At 48.7% G+C, this 24,372-nt stretch overlaps 1 protein-coding gene across 2 annotated transcripts in view; it reads left to right on the forward strand.

The window, feature by feature from the left end:
- The window catches only part of Pik3c2b (phosphatidylinositol-4-phosphate 3-kinase catalytic subunit type 2 beta), a 62,717-nt gene extending 39,037 nt beyond the window's left edge, over window positions 1–23,680 (forward strand). For both annotated transcript variants that reach the window (XM_046463122.2, XM_058585612.1), the window contains 20 exons: window positions 114–225; window positions 1,330–1,472; window positions 2,727–2,915; window positions 3,938–4,031; window positions 4,173–4,267; window positions 4,649–4,829; window positions 5,615–5,722; window positions 6,317–6,409; window positions 7,634–7,763; window positions 8,553–8,689; window positions 12,704–12,873; window positions 13,344–13,500; window positions 13,847–13,956; window positions 14,774–14,975; window positions 15,378–15,502; window positions 16,891–17,008; window positions 18,792–18,873; window positions 19,268–19,374; window positions 20,962–21,090; window positions 21,626–23,680. In XM_046463122.2, the coding sequence (XP_046319078.1) occupies window positions 114–225; window positions 1,330–1,472; window positions 2,727–2,915; window positions 3,938–4,031; window positions 4,173–4,267; window positions 4,649–4,829; window positions 5,615–5,722; window positions 6,317–6,409; window positions 7,634–7,763; window positions 8,553–8,689; window positions 12,704–12,873; window positions 13,344–13,500; window positions 13,847–13,956; window positions 14,774–14,975; window positions 15,378–15,502; window positions 16,891–17,008; window positions 18,792–18,873; window positions 19,268–19,374; window positions 20,962–21,090; window positions 21,626–21,814 (2,671 nt within the window). In that variant the 3' untranslated portion in view covers window positions 21,815–23,680. The remainder of the gene's footprint in view (window positions 1–113; window positions 226–1,329; window positions 1,473–2,726; window positions 2,916–3,937; window positions 4,032–4,172; window positions 4,268–4,648; window positions 4,830–5,614; window positions 5,723–6,316; window positions 6,410–7,633; window positions 7,764–8,552; window positions 8,690–12,703; window positions 12,874–13,343; window positions 13,501–13,846; window positions 13,957–14,773; window positions 14,976–15,377; window positions 15,503–16,890; window positions 17,009–18,791; window positions 18,874–19,267; window positions 19,375–20,961; window positions 21,091–21,625) is intronic.
- Window positions 23,681–24,372: the final 692 nt, after the last annotated feature.

Raw genomic sequence — 24,372 nt, forward strand, 5'->3', positions numbered from 1 at the left:
GGTGGTGGCTTCCAATAGTGAAGACAGATTTTTGAATTGGGGAGCAGGAGGGAAGCCGTCCACTTAGCCTATGGGTTTGTTGGCTCATCTCACCCTCCTTCCTTCCCGCCTAGAGTCCTGACCTGTGGCCGGAAGCTTCTGGGCTTGTGGCCAGCAACACAGGAAAACCCCAGTGCCCGCTGGAGTGCACCTAATTTCCACCAGCCAGACAGTGTCATCCTCCAGGTGAGACCCCAGTCCTTCTCTCCCCACATCGGACACCCTCAGAGTCAGATCCAAGTTTTCCCCCTTGAAGTTTGGTTTGGGACAGTAGAAAGTGCTAGAACTTGGCACAGGGTGATGGCATAACGGAAGCCACTGGGTGAATGTGGTTAGAGGCTGAGCGCTGTGGTTGCTGCCTCCCATCTCCTGGAGGTCAACTTTGATTTCAGGGAGCCTGAAGGTGGAGTCTGAGACCTTCCCCATCCAGGGCTCTGCTTATCAGAGTCCCTGTGTTGAACTCTCGTGCTTCTAAATGTCATCAAATCAGAGCTTCGCCTCTTGGGGCCTGAGGGGAAGCCTGACCCTCCTGCTCACTCAGTGCATTTGCAGGGTGGACCTCTTCTGGTGAGGGGAGCTTGTTAGATCCTAGGTCCAGTTAGTTACTAGTTCCCAGCTCCCCTTTGTTGTGACCGTGAGATGCTTTGGTATGGAATAGGGAAAAATCACAGTTGACAGAGAATGGAATAGAATGATACAGAGTGGATGTTCCAGGTGTTTTGATCTCTGTCATTGCTGTGCACCCGAGGCTTAGAATAATGCACCAAATCAGGGCTCAGTAAACATTTGTCAAGTGGAGGAAAGTAGAACCCTTTTGGAGAACTGGCTCAGTGAGCTCTGATAACCACTTCAGGAGGACACCTGGGGCACAGAGCACGAGGACCTAGTGTTGCAGGGCCTAGAATTGGTAGGACTCCCACTCAGCATGTGGTCTCCGCTGCCAGCCGGCCCCAGGTCCTGAGGGCCTCAGGAGCACCCTCAGGACTCCACAGCCTCTGCTAGTATGCTCTCAGTGGCACCTGTTCAAAATTCTGGGGCTCGACACCTCACCCAGGAACCTCTCCACCCAACTTCTTCCTCCCTTGCTCACTTTCCCTCCCTCTGTTTCCTTTGTGTTTTGTTGAAAGTTATCACTCTAAGGGACTTGGTGATCACCAAGTCCAACTGGGTTATTTTACAAAGACAGGGAAGGATGGAGCAAGGAGGCAACGCTGGACTGTGAGAGGGAGGGTGGGGACCCAAGGAGGTGGCTGCCTCCCCTGTCTTCACTTTTCTGGGCTTATCCTCCAGATTGACTTCCCCACCTCAGCCTTTGACATCAAATTCACCAGCCCCACTGGAGACAAGTTCAGCCCCCGCTATGAGTTTGGCAGTCTCCGAGAAGAAGACCAACGCAGGCTTAAGGACATCATGCAGAAGGAGTCCCTGCACTGGTGAGGGCCAGGACACCCCCATATGTGGCTCAGGCTTCCCTAAGTCTCTCATGTTTTATCTGACCCTCTCTTACCCCTCAGCACTTGGTCCCTGTCCTGCTCTGGGAGTGGAGGTGGGACAGGATAGGCGTTGCCACCGAGACAGAAAGTGGCAGCCTCCAGACCTTCCTCTTGAGCTGACACTTGGAAAAGGGGAGAGGTTAGGAAATGAGGTCTGAGAATGCCCACGCCCACACTGGGGTGTGGCCAGGCCATAGCTGCCAAGAAGACCAGAGCTTTGCACCCCCCCACCTCATAAACTGCCAAATGGTCTAAGGGGCTGCTGGTCTCACCTCCCTGCCTCTCTCCTGCCCCTTCCACACCAAGAGCCTTTGCAATTTTCTGGCCCTGTCACTTTCTAAAAGGGATCAGGTGTCAAGGCAAGCTGGTAGCTCTCAGGGTAAATGAGTCCAGGCTGATCTCATTCTTGGGGCTGTGCATTCACCAGGATGGAGGAAGGAGGGGTCACACTGGAGGAGCTGGTGGGGCCAGGCTCCTCCCCTACCTGCTCCCCACCTACCTCTCTGGCTCCTGCATAGCCCTGTGCACCTGCTGGGCCAGGGAATGAGAGAGGTGGGCTTGTTTCTTTTTTCTCTCGCTCATGTCCACCCAGGGTGCCAAAGTAGCTGAGTGATGTAGACCTCTTCTGCTCCCATCCCTCTGTTGACCCCTCACTTCATTAACCCCTCAGCTCCCTTCTCCATTAGACACCTGATCTCAGGCAAGACCCAATTAGTTGCAAGGCCTGTAAATCAGACAGCTGGCCCCGGAGGCCCCAGGAGGCCTCAGCTGCCCAGACCCTGACGCATGGGGTCCACTGCCCTCTGGTGGCTCTGCTTGGGAATGGTGCCCTCACCACATCTCCAGGAGGGGAAGCAGGTTTGGTATCCTTGGCCCATTCTTTGGGTCTACACCTGAGATGACCCCGAGTCAGCATCAAAGGTGAGATTTGGACCCTGCTTACCAAACTTTGCTTCTCTTTGGAATCACCTGGTCATCTTTTTAAAAAAATCTGGTATCTGGCTTGCTCAGACATTTTGACTTCATTGGCTTTGGGTATGACCTGGGCACAGAAAAGTCACCAAGCGCCTCAGGTGACTATATTGTGCAGCAAAGTTGGGAAATCCCAGAATGTCAGTGTGTAGAAGTTCCTCACCTTCTGGCTGACTCTGCCCCCTTCCCTCCTTTTCCCTCCCCAACCTCCCCCCAACTCAGGCTCACTGATGCTGACAAGAAACGCCTGTGGGAGAAGCGATATTACTGCCACTTGGAGGTGAGCTCGCTGCCCCTGGTGCTCGCCAGTGCCCCCAGCTGGGAGTGGGCTTGCCTGCCCGACATCTATGCGCTCCTGAAACAGTGGACCCACATGAACCACCAGGATGCCCTGGGGCTCCTGCATGCCACGTGAGTTGAAGCACCCCCATCCTGACCCCAGGCAGATCTGGCCAGCCCTGGGGAGATGGTGAAATACCCGTAGATAGTCAGGGCTTTTGTGTTTCTCCTTAACAAAATTGAAAATTGCACTGTGAATTTCCATATGCCTACCACTTGGATTCTTTGATTGGCATTTGCTTTGTGTGCTTTATGGTATATCTGTCCATCCTTCTATCTGTCAGTCCATCCTATTTTTTAATGCATTTTGAAGCAAATTTCAGACATCAGTAAATTTCCTTCTAAATACTTTAGCACAACTAGAGCTCAGTGTTCTGTTTTTTTCTACTGAGTCAACATTTACATATAAGGCAATGCTTGAACTTTACCTGTACATTGGCAGAGTTTTGGAAAATGCATAGGCCCTGAGGCTCAACCTGTGTGGCTTACTTCTATGTCAATAGTCTTCCTTCTTTCCCTTTCCCTAGAGTTCTCTAGGGACAAAAGGATCCAAGTCTCAGAACCCTGGACTATCTTTTCTAGATGGTACCTAGGATTCTCAGTTTAATTCTTGCTATTCTCAGTGATCAAAAGGAACCTGTTCTCTGACCTGTCTTTAGGACTGTCTGAGGCAATGGTTTTGTTAATCTCTTTTAAATGAATTCCACACAATACCAAGTATTAGCTTACATAAAATTCTGCAGCTCTGTTATTTGCCTGGCAAGCTTTGCATTAAAGGATATTATCAAGACAAATAATGCCTTAACCCACATGAGGGCTCTTCTGTGATGGGAATTTGTGGAAGAGATCTTTGGGAGTAGGGTGGAGGGCTTTGTCCCATTTTATTTAAATCACCTAAAGAATGAGCATGGCCACTCTCCTGCCCCTCCATGGCCCGCAGTAGACTCTGATCATGGGGAGTGTCATTCCCAAAAGTTGCTTTCCAGAGAAGGTGCTAGTTGTTCCAGTGGCTTTGACAGATCCCGGGAGACATTGCATTTGGTGTGAAGGACCCCTGAGGCTGGGTCCTCAAGGTACTGGGCTCTGTTTTGCAGCTTCCCGGATCAGGAGGTGCGCCGGATGGCCGTCCAGTGGATTGGCTCACTCTCAGATGCTGAGCTGCTTGACTATCTGCCACAGCTGGTGCAGGTACGGGTGGGCTGACCTTCCCTCTGGTTCTGATAGTCTGGTCCCCAAGACCCCAAGTCAGTCTGCAGACTGTCCCTGAGAACCCAGGGTCTCCAGATTTCAGGCAGTTAATAAAGCCTTGCTTTGTTTTCTCTTGAGCAGGCCCTGAAGTATGAGTGCTACCTGGACAGCCCTCTGGTGCGCTTCCTCCTGAAACGAGCTGTCTCTGACCTGAGAGTGACTCACTACTTCTTCTGGTAAAAGCGAGTGCAGAAAGGTGGGAGGTAGACATGCTTTTCATACAAGAGTATTTTACCCCTAGGCATGTAGGTGTGGGGAGCTGAGTGATCTGGGTTCCAGGACATGGCTGAGCTGCCATGTGGCCTTGGACTAGCATCTTTCCTCAGGGAGATCTCAGTTCACCCCTGTGTAACTCCCACCCACAGCAGAGAGCTTCAGCGGGGCTTTGAGCTCTACTCAGGCAGGGTGGCTGGGTGAGCAGAGCATTCAGAGTATATTTTCTCTCCTGGCCATGGGGTGGATCTTCTGGGGAGCTGGAGCAGGGTGTGACCTGTCCTCCCCTACCTGCTGCCTGTGATCCCTTGAGCAGCCCGACCACCCCACTCCCTTCCTTGCAGGTTGCTGAAGGACGGCCTCAAGGACTCTCAGTTCAGCATCCGATACCAGTATCTGCTGGCAGCGCTGTTGTGCTGCTGTGGCAAGGGACTGAGGGAGGAGTTTAACCGTCAGTGCTGGCTTGTCAACGCCCTGGCCAAGCTGGCCCAGCAGGTCCGGGAGGCCGCCCCATCTGCTAGGCAGGTGAGTGGGCAGGGCTGCCTCTACCTGTCTCCATTTCTAGTCTGGAGCTGCTGTGGCCAGTAGTTTACCTCTAAGCCTTCTGAGCAGCAGGATGGCACTTGACCATCTCTGATTTAGAAGCTAGAAGGAGGTGACCGTGTCTATAACCCACAGGCCGCAAACAGATAGTCTACAACCTGGATACAGTCTGCCAGTACGATTTTCTTTTTTCCTTGCAAAATATTGAAATTTTTATTTAGCCATTTGCCTCCGAGGCTAAGCACAGTATGTAAGATGCTCTCTGCACAAAGCAGCCAAAGGGGCAAGTGAGGGCTGAAATCCAGTCATATTTTGTTCACTGTGCTGTGAGCCATGCTCAGGGCTGGAAAGGGTGCCAGAGGCTCATTCATCTGTCTACATGAGGCACCATATTAGGCCAGCAGCAGCATTCCTGGTGGCTGACATCTAAAAATTGAGAGATGTTTATATTAATGTCTACATTGTTAGCTTCCCTTGGTAAAGCCTGGGCAGCACTTTCCCTTGGTGATTTCACCTGCTCTCTCAGTTTTGTGGCCTGCTCCCCACTGTCTCTCTGTCTGCCTTGCCTGGGTAGGTATTTGGACTTGCTGCTCACGTACTGAGCCAAGTCAGAATATAGTGGGGGTGGTTTTGCTTCCCATGGGTCTCCTGGATGTTATCCATACTTCTCAGGAGTACCACTAGGCACCTACCCTGGTAGAGGCCTGGTTCTGTGTGGAGCCTGTGGGCCCCTCACTTCACCCCAACTCTCCCCCGCTCCCTGCCAGGGAATCCTCCGCACCGGCCTGGAGGAGGTGAAGCAGTTCTTTGCCCTCAATGGCTCATGCCGCCTGCCACTCAGCCCCAGTCTGCTGGTGAAGGGAATCGTGCCCAGAGTGAGTGACTGGTGGTGGGTTTGGGGCTCTCAGAGTGGGGAGGGCTCAGTGAAGATGAGGTCCTTGCTGACCTGGTTCTTGAGAGAGAGAGAGGAGGGAAAGTGTATTAGTGGCCTCTTCAATTCTTAACCCTAATGTGTGTGGACCTGGCAACTGTGCTGGGTGAGCCTGGGTCAGTGTCTCTCCCCAAGGGTGTTGGGGATGACGTTGGGGAAGGTGATGATGGTGGTAGCTATTGGCTGTCATTTCCCGACACCCGTTGCCTGGCGCTGTTCTGCATTTCATCCTTAAGACTCTCGAGAAGTCGTCCTGTTGTGATCCTCGTTTGACAGAGGAGTAAACTGAGGTTGATGAGATGTGGGACTCACGCGAAGTCAGGAAACTAAAAGGAGTGACTGGAAGGAGAGAGATGAGGCGCTGGAGGGGAGGTCCTAACAAGCCGAAGACACAAGGGCAGTGAGGAGAGGGCATGAGCAGGTCTTGGGGGGCACTGACAGCAGGAGGGTGGGCAGCATCTTGATCCAATGGGAGAGGTCATCTTCCTTCCTGGGCATGGATCACCTGAGCCTGGTCACTGCCCTCTCTACCATGCAGGACTGTTCCTACTTCAACTCCAATGCAGTCCCCCTCAAGCTTGCCTTCCAGAATGTGGATCCACTGGGAGAGAACATCCGGGTCATCTTCAAGGTGAGGCTACTTCACTCAGGCCTGGTGGGGTGAGGTGAGAGAGAAGGAGGGAGCCCAGTGGTGACAGGAGTGACCCCAGGATGGTCACTGTTCTTCCCTCTGTTCCTCAGTTCCATGTTGTGTGTGTGTGTGTGTGTTGCTGGGGATGGACCCCAGGCCTCGAGCATGCTAGGCAAAGTGCTCTACCACTGAACCACATCCCCACCCACCATGCTGCCTTTTTAATATAGGAAAGACTATCAGCTCTAAAAGGATTTAGATGTATTCAGCATAACCCAGAGGGGCTAAGAATAAAATGTTAGGTGTTGTAGAGGCAAATGACAGCTCACTTTATAGAGGACTTTCTAGGAAGCTCAGCTGCCCTGACAATGGAATGGGTCAGGTGATGATCTGCTTGTCCCTGGGGGTATTCCAGCAGAGAATGAATGACCATGTGGCAAGGATATTAAAGAAGAAATTCATAGCCAGGCATGGTGGTACACACCCATAATCCCAGTGACTTGGGAAGCTGAGGCAAGAGAATTGGAAGTTCAAGGCCAGCCTCAGCAACTTAGCGAGACCCTGTCTTGAAATAAAAAATGAAAAGGGCTGGGGATGTAGCTCAGTGGTAAAGTACCCCTGGGTTCCCCTCGTAACAAAAGAAGAAATAACATACCTGGCGCAGATCAGACTAGACAAACTCTATGTTTCCTTCTAAATGGTACCTGTGAGATTCTGAGAAGTAAATAATGATCTCAGAGTGTATAGGCTAGTAGACTTCCTAGCAAAACATGGGATTGGGGCTGAGGAAATTGCTCTGTGGTAGAACAAATGCTCAGCATGTGCAAGGCCCTAGATTAGTCCCTAGCACCACACGCACACACAAAAAAATGTGCATGTATTTTTGTAGATTATAGTACCTATTTATTTTGTATATGTTCCAAATCTGGGATAAGCTTTCAAGTTTTACAAAGCCCTGATGATCAGGAGGGGTGCTTGTGGAAGAGGAACCTGAATTCAATTCAGGTGGGGGTACTATTTGGATAAACTGTGACAGCTACTGGCCCTCTCCGCTTCTCTGACCTAGTGTGAGCTGAGTGGGCAGGTCAGAGGTGCAGGCTGGGAGAAGTGGACAATTTCTCTCTGTCACTGTAGTTTGGGCTCCTGGGAGATCTGGAAGCTGGAGGCCAGGGGTTGGGGACACATGGCAGAGATGGGTTTGGGTCATTTTCTTCCTCTCTCCAGTGTGGGGATGACCTTCGCCAGGACATGCTCACCCTGCAGATGATTCGCATCATGAGCAAGATCTGGGTCCAGGAGGGGCTGGACATGCGCATGGTCATCTTCCGTTGCTTCTCCACTGGCCGAGGGAGAGGTGAGCTGGGAGGGCAGGTGAAGGGAGGCAGACGGTGTGGAGGGGACCCCTTTTCTTCTGCTCGCTCCCCAACATGTACTTCTCCAGGAAAATGAAAAGGTCAAGGTTATCTCAGTAAAAGCTGTGGAGTGGCATGGAAACAGAAGGCAAGGGAGAGAGACTTTATAAAATAAAATAGACTTGGGGACATAACAACTTAATGTGTCATGTAGACTTTGGATCCTGATTCAAACAAACCAACTATAAAGGCTTTTTTTTTTTTTTTTGAAAATTTGAGTTCAGACTGGTTTAAATTAGATTAAAAAATAATCATTCATTTTTTGGATGTGACAATAGCATGGTGATGGTGTCCTTGTTAATTATACTTGAAATCTTTGTGAGTGAAATGATATGCCTGGGTCTTGCTTTTTAAAGTACCCCAGCCAAGGTGGTGGGAAGTGGGGAAACTAGTTGCGTAGGTGAAATAGACAAACAAGATTAGCAAAACGTCTATATAAGTTTTGAAGCTGGGTGATGATTACCTATGAATTGCTGAAACCACTCTCTTTATTCTTATATCTTATAAATTTGAAGATTTCCATAGTAAAAGGTGCAGCAGCCATGAACTGAGAAGACCAAGGGCTCATGGTCTGGAGGAGGAGCTTTGGGGTGCAACCTTCCTTTCTTCCATTCCGCTTGCCTCCTAAGCAGACTTTGTCCAAAGGCCTTGGAGGGAGGCACCCAGCACAGCCTCTCCCTACAGTCCCCTTCACTCTGCTCTGAGCGTGATCCCAATCCCTTCTCTCACAGGCATGGTAGAGATGATTCCTAATGCCGAGACTCTACGCAAGATCCAGGTGGAACATGGGGTGACCGGCTCCTTTAAGGACCGGCCCTTGGCAGACTGGCTGCAGAAACACAATCCTGGAGAGGATGAGTATGAGAAGGTAGGATTGGGAGCCTTGTGGTCCAAAGCTGGGGTGGGTGTGCATGATTGGCATGTGGCTCTATTATTGTAAGACCTGCACCCTCTGTATATGCAGGGATAGGTCAGAGTGACTGTTGTGGGCAGACTGAGGAAGTAGCCTGGTATTGTCCTGGGAAACCAGGACATGAGTTCCCCTAGCAGTGAGCTATCTCAGATGAGCCGAGCCATCTTTGGGAGACCTGTTGTGCCTCCTACTCATGCTACTCATGCGTCCTGGGTTGGTTCCTCTTGTGCTCTCAGAGGGCTTCTGTGATACTGGATGAGGATTAGAGTTGGTTGGAAGACAAGTTAGACATCACTTTAATCCAACACCACCTTTTCAGGGATGCAAATTAAGACTCTCTTCTTCCAGTTGTGGAGCTGGTTTGTGCAGGCTGTAACATGAAACCAGGTCTGACATTAGGCAGGAGATCAGAGGCTAGAAAAGAGACTTGCCTAAGTCCTGAGAGATGAAAGATTAGATTAGAAGGGGAACTTTGGGCTGGGCATGCCTGTAATTCCATCTACTCAGGAAGCTGAGACAGGAGAATCCCAAGTTTGAGGCCAGCCTCGGCTACATATTGAGATCCTATCTTAGAATTTTAAAAAGGGTTGGGGATGTGGCACAGTGGCTAAACTGCATCCCTGGGTTCAATCCCTGCTGCTATCAAAATAATAATAATAATAATAATAGTGCCTGAATGCTAATTTATATAAATTTCTTTCTTTTTTTTTAAACATTTATTTTATTTACTTTTATGTGGTACTGAGGATCAAACCCAGGGCCTCCAACAGGCTAGGCCAACGCTGTACTGCATTTCACCTTGAAGGTTCCAAATACTAATTTACACTGATCAGTGTGTTTTAGACCCACGTGGGCAGCCAAATTATAACCAGACTGTTGTTTACTGGATGTGTAATTAGATGATCTTAAATGGCCCTGAGTGTTTGCATCCCCAGGGTTTAATCCTTGCCTTGCTAGCTCTCTTTGCTGGCTCCTTATGCCAGCTCATCCTCTCTTCTCCTCCCACCCATGTGCTGATGACTTCCAAAGCCCTTCCCTAACCCTCTTCCCTCCTCCCGCTTTATACTCTGTAGGAACCGGCTTATTGTACTTTTCCATTCTCACACACCTCAAAGCAGTGGAAGCAAAATCGAACTTTCTTCCTCTCTTTCACCTCCTGAAGCCTGCTTTTTTTGTGTGGGTTTCTCATCAGTGAACAGTAGGACTCTGTGCAAATCACCCAAGCCAGAGCCGTGGAGTTCCAGAAATTTCCGTTTGCCTCCCTCCTGCAGGACCCAGCCCTGCTGATTCTGCCTTCACTTCTCTCACCAGCGTGTCCCCTTCTTTCTATTTCCTTACTATCACTTTTGTCCAGCAATTTGCTATCTGTCCCCGGAACCTCTAAAATGCCTCTCCTCCTTCTGTCACCATCCTCTGCTTGATTCCTGAGGGGTTCTGAAGTGCAAGCCTGTTCACCCCACTCCTTTGCTCTAAGTTCTTCAAAGTGCTGCTTGGCATATCCAACCTGCCCAGCCCTGCACACAAAGCTCTTTGTGTTCCGGCCCTCCCTACTCTGCAGCCTCATCCTCCTCCTCCCTCCTCCAAGCCCACATGCTATTTATGTTAACATGTATTTTCAGGTGTTGAACACCCACCACAAAGTGGCACCGTGCAAGGTGCTAGAATTGTAATGACTCCATGCTAGTGTACTAAAGAGTCACGATAAATGTGACGGAAGTGTGTGCAACAGGTGTACACTCACACAGAACTAACTTTGCATATTAATGTTTAATCTCAGCCTTTCAAAGGGAGCCTTTTTGGTAGGACAATGCTGGTAGTTTCTGATGGTAACTTCCAGAAGAAAAGAACTAGAGATGGTTTTTCTCTTGACTATGTATTCAGCCAGGTAGCACCCCATATCCTACAAGATAATCTCTTGAAAGCAGGAGGGTGCCCATTTCTAGAGTGAGATTTTTTTTTTTTTTTGCCAGGGACCCACTATGCACTGCCTAACTCGGGGAGTCAAGTTTAATCATTAACCCCCGGGCACACAGCTCTTTTGTGAGCCAACATAGGACTCATTTAAGATAAAAAGGACACCTGTGCCAGGTGTGGTGGTGCACGCCTGTAATCCCAGTGGCTTAGGAGGCTGAGGCAGGAGGATTGCAAGTTCAAAGCCAGCCTCAGTGAAAGCGAGGCCTTAAGCAACTCAGTGAGACCCTGTCTCTAAATAAAATACAGAATAGGGCTGGGGATGTGGTTCAGTGGTCAAGTGCCCCTGAGTTCAATCCTCAGTACCCCTGCCCCCCCCCCAAAAAAAAAAAACCGACTATGACAGGAGAGGATTGATGGAGATGAAGGTCAAGATTGGGAGAGGATGGATTATGCTCCTTCTTGGATGGTTTATTTTCATTCATAGATTTCCCTTTTTAGAAATGGTCTTTTTCTTCCAGAAGATGAGTTCTGTGATGTCTTTACAAACTTCTATTCTTAGTTTCCAGTGGATTAGTCATCTGGTTGTGATTGGACAAGTATCTGGAAAGGGGTGGGTTGAGTAGCTGGCTGAAGAGTGGGTCTTGTGGAACAGCCTAGAAGCTGTTGGGAAATCAGATCCCTAAACTTGGGAAGAGGTTAGATAGGCAATCAGTGAATGGTGGTGGCCGTGAGTCTGGAGGGGCTCAAAGTGGGTGGAAAGATGTGGGTCCTTGAAGGACAGAGGGAGGCAGGGAGGGCAGGTCTGCTGGGTCTGGCAAGCTCTCTCTTGTTCCCAGTTCCTTACAGTCCTAGTTGGTTGTGACAGTTTTTTCTCACATTCTCAGTTTGGTCCCTTCCTAGCTGGCTATCGTGTTCTGCATCTTTCGTGAGCTCTTGGGAATTCTTCAAATCTCACAAAAAGGATGCCTTTTATTTTCACTTTCTCAAAAGACAGATAAGGGTCTCAGGTACTAGGGAGACTAAGGCAGGAGGATCCCAAGTTCAAGGCTGGCGTCCACAACTTAGCAAGACTCTGTCTCAAAATAAATTTTTTTTAAAAAAAAATATTTATTTATTTATTTTTTAGTTATCGGCGGGCACAACATCTTTGTTTGTATGTGGTGCTGAGGATCGAACCCGGGCCGCACGCATGCCAGGCGAGCGCGCTACCGCTTGAGCCACATCCCCAGCCCCAGCCCCTAATTTTTTTTTTTTTTAATAAAGGGCTGGGGATGTAGCTCAGTGGTAGTGTGCTTGACTAGCATGTTTGAGGCTCTGGGTTCAATCCCCAGCGTGCGCACACACACACACACACATACACACACACAAAAAAAAAAGATAAGGGGACAAATGTCAACTAGACCCAACCCCTCACTACCAACCCTCCTCCTTTAAATTCAAAAATATCTCCAACACGTTTTGCAAAGTAGAGAGGTCTGATTTTCAAGTGCAAAACACTCCTTAGAAGTGCGAAGCTGCCTCAGCTCTTCCTTGGAATGCAGTGACTTTAATTAGATAGGCGTGGAGCTGTTACCAAGAGTTCTGAGAAGGGGGTTTTATTTGGAGCATGAAGGATGGAAGAAATCTGTACAGGGTCAGGATGGCGCCCATAAGTCTGCTGTCTTGGTAGCCATGCTTGAGTTAGGGTCATTGTGACCCACTGGGAGTGTTGTAAACGTCCCTCTTTCTGTCCATTAAGTTCAGCCCAGTCTGGGCTGCTCATGTCAGGGCTTTTGGACCAGTCACTGTCATTCCAGCCTGTCTCCCAGAAGAAGATGAAGTTCAGACATACAGTCCTTGCATCTCCTCCTCCAGCATCCATGGGAGAGGGTCCTGTGGGTGCACGCGTGCACTGTATGTGTTAACATGCAGTAAAGGTGAACAGGCGGATATGAGGTGCTGCTGGGGTTCATAAGAGACTGAGGCCAGGGCTGCTGAATTTGGTCTGGCTGTGACCCCAGAGTCCCTTGAAGCCAGCTTCATGTCCTCTCCTCTCACCTGCCTTCACTGTTCCAGGCTGTGGAGAACTTCATCTACTCCTGTGCTGGCTGCTGTGTGGCCACATATGTCTTGGGCATCTGTGACCGACATAATGACAACATCATGCTGAAGACCACTGGTCACATGTTCCACATAGATTTTGGCCGCTTCCTGGGCCACGCCCAGATGTTTGGCAACATCAAGCGGTAAGTGGTCTCCGGAAGCCAGATGTCTATGTCATGTATGAAGGGCAGGGAGGTCAGCAGGAATGGTTTAGACTGGACACAAGCCTGTGCATTGTCCCTGGGCTGAGCAGCTTTGGAGAAGAGGAGACTCATAAGGAGATCAGGTCCTGGCAGCGCCTTGCGGAAGAAGGTGGGGAGCTGTTGATCTCTCCCCTTCCTGACGACTGAGCAAAGGGAATGAGCCCAAACTCAGAAAAAAGGAACATAATAAGAAACTGGGAGAAAATATTGCTAGCTCACAGATAAGGAACCAGTGGAGGATGTGGGACATCTATCTTGGGGATCTTTTAAGATTAAGGTAGGGGCAGAGAAAGAAAGAGCCCATCTATCCAGGTTCATACTTGGGATGAGGGAACCCCCCCACACGCAGCCCACCAGGTGGGCTCCCTCCTCCACGTTGACCTTCTGCCTGTATGTTCCCCTTGGCCCAGGGACCGTGCCCCTTTTGTCTTCACCTCGGACATGGCGTATGTCATCAACGGGGGTGACAAGCCTTCCAGCCGCTTCCATGATTTTGTTGACCTTTGCTGCCAAGCCTACAACCTCATTCGCAAGCATACCCACCTCTTCCTCAACCTTCTGGGCCTGGTGAGGAGCTCCCTGCCCCATCTGAAAACCCCCTTCTTGTGACCTGGTGCCAGCTTTAAAGACTGCCCTGGCTTGTTTCAAAGAATTCCTGGAGATCCACTTCTCTGAGCCCCAGTTGAGTTCCTGTGTGCCCTAGATAAGGGCAGGGACTTACCCTACCTAGGGACAATGCTATCTGACCCATTGCGGTCCCTCAGTTCCTGGGGTCCTCAAGCCACTGCCCACAGCATCGGTCTGCCACCATCTAGAAGGATCAGAGAGCCTAGCTATAGAAAATCTTGCCTTAGGGTTGGGAAGAAGCAAGATCTCTCTATTGTTACAGACACCCTCCCTCCTCCTCTCCTAGATGCTGTCCTGTGGGATCCCCGAGCTCTCAGACCTGGAGGACCTCAAGTATGTGTATGATGCCCTGAGGCCTCAGGACACAGAGGCCAATGCTACCACCTACTTCACTAGGTAACTCTGGATCACACCAGTTGCTGCCCACCCTGCGTCACTCCCAGGTTGCCTGATTGGCAGGAGCAGGCTAGAGAAATGGGAAAGGCTTCTTAGCTCAGGTGGCAGAGCCTAGTGTTGGATCTGTTGTCCCAAGTTGGCCTCTAACTTTGGCAAATCACTTCTCTCCAGCTTTGGGTGTCTGTCTGCATTTTGGTGTCAACCTTTGTATTTAGGAATATTGTCACCGCTCTTTCCTGCACTCTCACCAGGTCTCAGCCAAAGACTGCATGGGGCATGGGGGACAGGGATTTTGTAATAGATTTTAGTTCTCTGGGTCAGATCCTTCCCTCTTGATGGGACCTCACTTTTAAGTTGAAATCTCTGGATTTCCTTGGTGAGGTCCCTTTGTACTAAACCTTGAGTTCAGTTTGATGACACTATCTAGACATTTATGAGGTGACCCTTCAGTGCTCTTCTCTTTTTTTTTTTGGAACTGGGGGTCGAACCCAGGGCTTTGCGAATGCAAGGCAGACGCTTTGCCACTGAGCTACATCCCAGCCCCAGTGCTCTTCTCTAACTTCTTCCTGCCTTAGTTTGAATGTCTTTAGCTCAGATCAACTCAGAGGGAAAATAAGACCCCAGGAGTCACATGAATATACATCACGAGGTGGTTGAGTGTCAGTCATGTCCTCCATGAGGATGTTACACAGCAAAAGAGGTTTTATCTGGTGTTAATCTCAGGAGTCAGGAAATATTCCTTTATTAGCTCTGTCATGGCAGAGGGGACTTGGGTCCAAGATTGTGCCTTTTTCTTCCTGTCCTCACGCACCCACAGGTTGATTGAGTCCAGCTTGGGCAGTGTAGCCACAAAGCTCAATTTTTTCATCCATAACCTGGCTCAGATGAAGTTCACGGGCTCAGACGACCGGCTGACCCTTTCCTTTGCCCCCCGAACGCACACTCTAAAGAGCTCTGGCCGCATCAGTGATGTTTTTCTCTGCCGGCATGAGAAGATCTTCCACCCCAACAAGGGCTATGTAAGTACTTCCTCCTCTCTGACCCTGTCCTGCTCCCCACTGACCCAGGCTCCTTGGGATTCTGAATCTTCACACCCATGCAGCAGACACTGGACTTCATTGAGCCTCCTGTGCTGGGAACAGTCCCAGATCACTTCCTTTTTCCTTGCTCAAGTGAATTGCTAGAATCAGAGAGCTGAATTAGATAGTAAAAAAATTCCCTCTGAGTCAAGGGTCCAAAGAAACAGGCACAGGAAATCTTTGCTTTCAGTTCCTGTGTATGTGCTTTGTCTCCATTGGAGACTCTCTTGACCTCTTCCTTCTGCTCCCCAACACGTACACCCTTCAGTTCCCTTACCTACCCACGAGTTCACTGGGGGCAGAGGGTCTGACAGGTAGACTCTACGATTTGAAACTTTGCAGATATACGTGGTAAAGGTGATGCGGGAAAATGCCCACGAAGCCACTTACATCCAGCGGACGTTTGAGGAGTTCCAGGAACTACACAATAAGCTTCGGCTGCTCTTCCCTTCTTCCCTCTTGCCCAGGTAGCTTCCCCTTTACTCCCTGCACAGAGAGAGACTGAGAGGGGAAGGGATGGGATTGGCAGGAATACCCATCTCTCTTCATTACTTGGCCTAGTATTGAGTTTGGTAAAAGTGCTCCCCCTGCTGGAAAAGCTCTCCTGACACGCCAGTGCACTTGCTCTAACCTTGAAAATAAGCTTGGGCCCATCTGCAAAGGCAGGGGGCCTTGTTTGAATCTGAAGATGTTTCAGTTTCCAACCTATTAAAGAGTTAGGTCATTTTTCAGTTGGACAAAGCGTGGTATATACATGCAATGAAATATTATTATTGGACATTAAAAGGGAACGACAGGGGCTGGGGTTGTGGCTCAGTGGTAGAGCACTTGCCTAGCATGTGAGGTACTGGATTCAGTTCTCAGCACTGCATATAACCATTGACAACTAAAAAAATATTTTAAAAAAAGAAGGCGGGGGGTAGGGGGCTGGGATTGTGGCTCAGCAGTAGAGCGTTTGCCTAGCACGGGCGAAACCCGGGTTCGATCCTTAGCACCACATAAAAAATACAGGCATTGTGTTGTGTCCATCTACACCTAAAATAAATAAATAAAAATTTTTTTTTTTTTTTGGTAAGAAAAAGAAGAAGAAGGCGGGGTGGGGGGAGGACATTCCAACAGGTAACTCAACCTGAGTGAACTTTGAGGACATGATGCTAAAGGAAATAAGCCATTCCTAGATTAAAAACTGTGCTTCTGCTCATCTGAGTTACCTAGACTAATCAGATTCACAGGGACATAACATAGAATGGTAGTTGAGGCAGTATTGTTTAATGGGTGGTTTTCAGTTTTGCAAGATGAAAAACTCCTGGAGATGGTGGTGGTACAACATTGTGAATATACTTAATACCATGAACAGTAAAGATTGATAGGTCAATTTTTTTTTAATATTTATTTTTTAGTTTTTTAGGTGGATACAATATCTTTATTTTATTTTTATGTGGTGCTGAGGATCAAGCCCAGTGCCTCACACTTGCTGGTCAAGCACTCTACTACTTGAACCACAACCCCAGCCCTAGATAGGTCAATTTTATGTCATGTATATTTCCCCATAATTAAAAAAATTATTTCAATTCATTTTTCAAATGAATTTTTACACCAAAGAGAGAAACTGGAGGCTCCAAAGCCCCAGGGGCACTTTTGAGGAGCACGGGACTCTGCCCAACAATTTAGTATGGTTTGGGGTCCTTGTGAGTGTGCCGTGTTAAACCTGGGCACAGACCTGGGAGCCAGGGTGGAGTCAAGTGGAGTGAGGATTCCCGGGGAGGGAAGCTGCTGGGAAATAAGATGAAATGGAAAAGGCCTGCTGCCTTATTTTCTTTCCCCATCTTCCCCGCTGCCCACCCTGCCTCACCAGCTTCCCGAGTCGCTTCGTGATTGGCCGGTCCCGTGGAGAGGCGGTGGCAGAGCGAAGGAAGGAAGAGTTAAATGGCTACATCTGGCACTTGATCCATGCAGCCCCTGAGGTGGCCGAGGTGGGTCTGCCTGCCTTCTGCATCCCGGCTGTCACCTCCATGAGGCTAGGTGTGGGAAGGGGGCAGGAGGACTCCATCCTGGAGAGTCACGCAGGAGACTTGGCGCTTCTGGGTCTGCTGGAGTGGCCTGGATCTGAGAGGACAGCATGGGCCCATGAGGGACAGGAAAGGGGGCCCTCCAGCCTCCCAGTGTCACGCACATAAACAAGTAAATAAAAATGTTACTGTAGCTAGCACCGTGGTGCACACTGTAAACGCAGCAGCTCAGGACTGAGGCAGGAGGATCATGAGTTCAAAGCCAGCCTCAGCAAAAGAAGGTGCTAAAGCAACTCAGTGAGCCCTGTCTCTAAATATACAAAATAGGGCTGTGGGTGTGGCTCAGTGGTTGAGTGCCCCTGAGTTCAATTCCTGGCACATCCCCCCCACCAAAAAAAACCAAAAACAAACATTACTACAACTGGGTCCCAGAGAGACAACAGCATTTGAGATCCTGGAGTGACTGCACTGATCAGAACTTGTGAAGGCAGAGAGAGAGGGGTGCCTCTTAAGGAAAAAGAGAATTTTGAGCAGGTTGATTTTATTTATACACACACACACACACACACACACATTTTTTTTAAAACAAATGATATTATAATGGCCCTACTATGGTCACCTGGGAATCCCATTTCTCCAGCAAATCATCTGACTTTGTTTTCTATGTTTTCTTCCTATGTATCTGTATGCAGGCATGATTTTTACAGTTTGATGATGGCCATGGCTTAAATATAAACCTATATTCTTAGACTTTCTTCCCTTAGCATTTGTGGTAAGCATATGCCACAGCTTTAAATATCTGAACCAAATTAGTACACGGATTGGCGGTATCATATCTCAACCTTTTGCCTTTTGAAAGATTAGAGTATTCCATTTTTTTCCCACTATTAATGCTCAAGTGGTCATTTGCACATATTTAAGATTTTTATTTTGTTTTTGCTTCCCCTCATTAGAGAACATTCTCCAGAACAAGATCTGTGCTCTTATCCCAGGCTGACTCAAGCATTTGTGCTGGAGTGATGTGTGTGTTGATCGAGGAAGCAGTGTAGAAAAGAACACTCTGATTTTAACCTGAAGCAACCTAGTTTTCCGTTTTTCTTTCTTTCCCTCTCTCTTTGTCCCCCCACCCCTATACTACTGGGGGTTGCTCTACCACAGAGTCACATTTCCCAACCCTTTTTAATTTTTTTTTTTTTTTTTTAAATTCAAGACCCATTCTCACTGACTTGCTAAAGCTGGCCTTGAATTTGCAATCCTCCTCCTGCCTCAGCCTCCTGAGTAGCTGGGATTACATTGTGCTTGCCTTCTTTTTTCCTTTTCAAGAACATTTTAGTATGAAAGCTTTCAAACATACAGAAAAGTAGAGAAACAATATAGTTAGTGCCTATAGACCCATTCCTAAACAGTATTTTACCATATTTGCTCCATCTATTTTTATGACGTATTTAAAGCAATTTACAGGCATCCTGATACTTAGTGTGCATCTCTAAAAAGTAAAAATATATTCTTACATAACTATAGTGTCATTACATCATCCAATACATAGCCCATGTTCAAAATTTCCCTATCACTCCCCAAACTCTTTTTACATTTTATTTATTAGAGCCATTGCTCAGACAAGAACTGTGTATTGCATTTGGTTGTTAGGTTTCATAGTCTCTTTTAATTTAGAACAGTCTTTCCTTTTTTTTTTTAACTGGGCCTTTATCTTACTAAAGAATGGCCATGTTTTCTGATTCCATTCCAGTGTGATCTGGTGTACACCTTCTTCCACCCCCTACCCCGGGATGAGAAGGCTGCAGGCACCAGCCCAGCCCCTAAGTCCTCAGGTACAGTACCTGCCCTGAGATGCTCCTGCCAACCCCTTGGAACCACAAAGGGTCACTTCTCCTGCCCCCATCTCTTCAGGTTTTTTTTTCCTTTGGCTTGTCCCCGTTCCTCTTCTTACTGGTTAGGAAATCTGTTTTCCCACTCACACTGTGGGTCCACAACTCCTTGGTCGGGTTCCCCAGAGGTTGGATATTCAGTTAGTAAATACACTCTTGGGCTTGGTAGAGTGATCCCACCCTCTAACTCATGTTAGATACCAGTCACACATGTTGATCCCCTTCCTAGTTATGGAAGGACCAGCACAGGGGGTTCAAAAAGAAAGTAGAAATACCTCCCTGGCACCAGTGGGGAACACGGCTGGCCTGTTGACAAAAGTTTCCTTTGTCCCTGCAGATGGCACATGGGCCCGGACTGTCGGGAAGGTGGGGGGGGAGGTGAAGCTGTCCATCTCCTACAAAAACAACAAGCTCTTCATCATGGTGATGCACATTCGAGGCTTGGTAAGTGCACACACAACCCTCATTTGGTTCTTTATCTTTCTTCAGGTATTTTTTTTTAGAGTAGTCAGACCTCCTCTGCCCCCATGTCTGAGAGTAACCACAAAAGTTTACTGAGCTTCCTCCAGGGGCCTGCCCGTGCTAGCCTGTAGCATGACCAGGCAATTCAAGACCCAGCAGCTTGCTAGCTGTGTGCTTTGGCAATATCCTAAGTACTTAGCCTCATTATAGGAAGGATAATATTAGGATCTACCTCACAGTGTTGCTATGGGGATTAAATGAAATAATGCAGAGAGAGCACTTACTTTATGGTCATTATTATAAAGAGGGAGGCCCCAGGGGCGCGTTATCTGACTGTAGCAATAAAGCAGCCACTTGACATCCTTGGAGCAGAGTCAAGGCAGTGTATAATCACTAAATTTTTGGTACAGGTTCTAAGAGCATCATGGTGGAAGAGAAGGAGAACTTTTATTGAATACTTGCCGTGTGCTGCCCCCCAAGTTAGGTATTCTGTGTAGGTTGGAGCAGTGGGACATAGAGCCAGGAGCATGAGCTTTGGAGTCAGGAACCTGGCTTCCGCTTTCATGCCGTCATTCATTCATTGGCTCAACCAATGATCATCTAGTGCCTGCTGTACACCAGGCCCTCGGGCATTAGTTCCAGACCCAGGAGAAAACCAGACAAAACCCTGCTTTCAGGGCATTTACATTCTCACCGGAAAAGGTGGACAGATAAAAAGACCAGTAAAATAGTCAGCATATAAGATGGAGGTAAGAGCTAGGAAAGAAATAGAGAAGGAATCCAGGGCAGAAGGAGGGGAATGGCAGTTTATACAGAGAGGCCTCATGGATGAGGAAGGATCGTAGCAAAGGTGAGGAGAGATCCCATCTGAGGGAGGAGTGTTCCAGGAAGAGGGAGCAATGACCTTCAAGAGCCCTGAGTGGGAACCCGCAGAATGTGTCAGTAACGGCAAGAGCCCAGTGGCTGAAGCGATGGAGCAAAGGGCAGAGGAGCAGAGCTCAGGTTGGAGAGGGTGTGGTGGACTAGTCCTGGGCCAGCCATAAGCTGTAAAAGGATCAAGTTTGGCAGATGGGTCATTTCTCATTGCTGGAATGTATAGCTTAACGTGTCACGTGTCACGGGTTGGATCCAACCAAAAAAGGATTAATATGGTAATATGGTGAATCACTAGTTGGCTGACCTTGAATAAGGGAACTTAATCACTCTGACTCATAGCTCCACCTCTTAGGGGTTAAATGGACCAAATGACAAAATAGCATCATAAGAAGATGCCTGGGGGCTGGGGTGGGATGTGGGGGGGGGGGCGGGGCGGGATGGCTCATTCAATACAGACCACATTATGGGATGACCTGAGCATTTGGATCTGAATGACGTAGGATACCTAACACGGTCCCAGGAGATATTTTTATCAGAATGGTGTGAGCTGGAAGCTGACAAACAAATTAGGTGTGCGCTGCAGGAAGCCAGATGTGGAGAGAAAGTCTGGCTTAGGGTGTCATCACAGGCATTGTGAGGAAGAGACAGCTGCTGTAAGAATCTTCATCTTTTTTTTTTTTTATTTAATTTTAGCAACAGCTTCAGGATGGGAACGACCCTGACCCCTATGTGAAGATTTACCTCCTTCCTGACCCCCAGAAAACCACTAAAAGGAAAACCAAAGTGGCCCGGAAAACCTGCAACCCTACCTACAATGAGATGGTGTGTAGGGGACATGGCAGGGCTGGGCAGGGTTTGGCAAACTATGCCTGTTCCTAAAAAGAAAGTTGCATTGGGACACGCCACACTTGTGATTTAGGCGTCGTCTGTGACGGCTTTCATGTAGCAATGGCAGGCTTGAGTAGTTTTGGCACAGACTCTACTTCGAAAGCCTAGAAATATTTGCCATGTGTTCCTTTACATAAAAAGCCTCTGACCCTTCGGGTTGGGAGTCCAGAACTGAGGCCTGAGCCCTGTCCTGCGGGGAGCAGGAGCAAGCGAGTCCTGGGCTGGAAATGACCAGTGACCCCAATAAAATGCCCTCACCTGCTTGAACTCTAAGCAGAGAACAAAGTTCTCAAATGCCTCCCTTGGATTCTGTGTGCTTCCTGTATTCCCTTGGGCTCTGCTGGTCTGAAGAAATAAAGTGGTCTCAGTCACAGCCAGATCCCACCAACAGGGACATGAGCACCTCCCTGTCCCCTGTGGCCTGTGCCCCTTCTCTCTCTCACCGCGCCCCTGTCCCCTGTGTTTGCAGTTGGTGTATGATGGGATTCCCAAGGGAGACCTGCAGCAGCGGGAGCTCCAGCTGAGCGTGCTAAGTGAGCAAGGATTCTGGGAGAACGTCCTCCTTGGGGAGGTGCACATCCGCCTGCGGGAGCTGGACCTGGCCCAGGAGAAGACTGGCTGGTTCGCGCTGGGGTCTCGGGGCCATGGGACCTTGTGAGCCCATGGGAGCCACAGCCCAGGACCTCCAGCTGGTGACTGGACCTGGGGCAGTGGACTCTCCCCTGCTCTGCCGTTTAACTCGGGAAGGGGCGGCGTTCTTAGTGGGCCTCCTCCTCCGTCCAGGTGGACCTGGCCTCCATGAGAAGAGGCAGGGAGAGTCGGGTGCTCTCTGCCAGCCCTTCCTCTGCGGACTGAGCTTGAGTTGCTGGTTTGTGCTGAGCAGCCCCTTGGAAGCTGAGAGGCTGCAGCAGAGTTTTAAGTTTACCTTGTGTCAAGGGAGCAATGCCTGGTTTGGGGTGTGTGTGGGGTGGGCCGGACGAGGTAGCATTTGAGGGGAGGGTGGGTGGATATCTTTATTTTTATTTTTAAAAAATGAAATAGTAATGTTGTCCTAACTGGGACAGGAAGCTTTTTGCGAGAAGGGACGTACATATGCCTCAGAAGGCAAGAGGGCAAGACTCTTTGGACTTTTGTATGGTTAAGGTTCTTATTGGACTTTTCCCTAGGATTTTTGTTTTTGTTTTTTTCTAGCTATAGGAATTATTTGAGGAGGGGCCCAGTGGGTCTCAGTCAATGCCTCCCCCTGTCTGAGGGCAGGTTGGAGAGGGACAGGGAGGGTGGTCTGTGCTGGACCGAGGCCTGCACCACTGGGCTGTTCTGATTTTGCCTCCAAAGGAGAGCGACGCGATACCTACATGTGTAAGGAAGGGCCTTCCATGTCGGGCTCCTGCCAAGGACCTGTATTCAGGGACCCATGCTCTGTAGGGGGAGGGGGTTTTCCCCATCTCCCCTTCTCTGTTAGGACTCAGCCTGAATACTGTCCCTCCCCCCGCCCCTCTAGCCCTCTTGGCCCTGCAGTGGGCCCTAGAGTCCCTGTGAATACGCTGGGGGCACTTCCCCATAGGTTTCTCCCTTTTTCCTAGTGGGGCAGAATGGTGGGACACCCAAGGGTGCCCTGGCCCCAGGCGGAGGCCTCTAGGTGGCAGGTGCCAGGGCTGCTGCCTGCTGCTTAGTTTCTGAGGGCATCCCCCCGTTTCCCCCCACTTCTTCCAGCCGAGCTGCTTCTCTTCCCAAATTCATTTCTGTCACGTTTTCTAAGAATTTCCCTCCGTCTGTGGGGCCATCAACCTACATAGTCTGGAGCCAAAGGGATGCCCACTCTGAAGCAAAGCATCATGGGGCAAGGGATTCCACCCACCCCCTTATTATTCCCAGTGATTGGTCAGGAGGCTCATTGGGAGCCGTGGTTGTCACACTGGAGCTGAGCTCAGGGGCTGGGAGGGAGGGACCTGGGGCTCTTACCTCTCTATACTCTTTATTCCCTAACAGATGGATTTTAAAATTCACTGTTGCGTTCCTCCCCCAAGGGTTGTCTTCCTTCAGAAAGAGAAAAGAGGGAGAGACTCTGGATATGATATTAAATTTTTAAACCACACTTGGCTGGATCTGCCCCATGAGTGGGGAAAGGAGTGAAGAGGACATTCTGCAAACTGTCCCCTACCAGCCTCCTCCCCAACTCCAAGGGTCAGAAATTCCCTTTTTTTTCTGACTCTTTCCATTGCCAAGAAAGAAGCTCCATTCATTGAAGCCACAGAACAGCAAGGAAGTTTCAATCTTTGTCTTACATTTTAAAAGCCAGGGATAAGCTGGCTGCAGAGGAGACAGGCTGGGGGAGAGGGAAACGGCAGAACTATTCCAGATGTATGGACCATAAATGTTACTGGCTTTTTGCCCGTAGCACATTTTGACTCTACGCTCCTGATGTAAAGAGGTCTGTGTACTGTACCCACTTCCCAAACCCCTTGTATCTTCTACTTTCTCTGGAATTGTATTTTCTAATAAATGACATTTGAGAAAAACGAAATTACCATTTTAAACATGGATGTGTAAAGGTTTAGATGACAGCCTCTGATGCACAAGATGAAGAATAATGATAGGGGTTTTACAAATGGTAACATGTATGTGCCCTCCTGGCTCACTGCTGAAGGCAATTTCACCTTTGTCAGATGAATCTAGCCTCAGAAGAACTTCATCAGATAGACATGATTATCCCCATTTTTCAGATGAGGAGACTAAAGGTCTGAGAGATTAAGTAACTTGCCTGAGGGCACACAGTCAGTCAGTCTTGGAACTAGGATTTGAACCCAGGTTTGTTTGACTCTGAAGGCAAATGTATTATGCAACCACTGGAGTTGATGTACTATTTGATAGTTTCCGGAGTGTTTTAATATATATTATGTCTTGTTTTTGTTTTTAAATACAGTCACTTCGGGAAGTAGCTATGGCTCATTAATTCTGTCAATAATGAATGTATTGGTGCTACCTAGTGGCATGTCTTCACTCACATTGTGAGGGTACATCTGGAATTATACACTGTTTCCTGTACCAGATCTGCAGCTGAAGGTTATAGAAATAAATTAAAACAATTAATTGTATTTAAGAAGTTTAAGCTGGGTATGGTATCAAGTGCCTGTTAATCCCAGCAACTCTGGAGGCTGAGACAGGAAGATTCCAAGTTGGAGGCCAGCCTGGACAAATTAGCAGAATACTATCTCA

The sequence above is a fragment of the Marmota monax genome, unplaced genomic scaffold (genome assembly GCF_021218885.2).
Source record: "Marmota monax isolate L192 unplaced genomic scaffold, Marmota_monax_Labrador192_F-V1.1 WCK01_AAM20220418_F8-fsc00099, whole genome shotgun sequence".
In the NCBI taxonomy this organism is placed as follows: Eukaryota; Metazoa; Chordata; class Mammalia; order Rodentia; family Sciuridae; genus Marmota; species Marmota monax.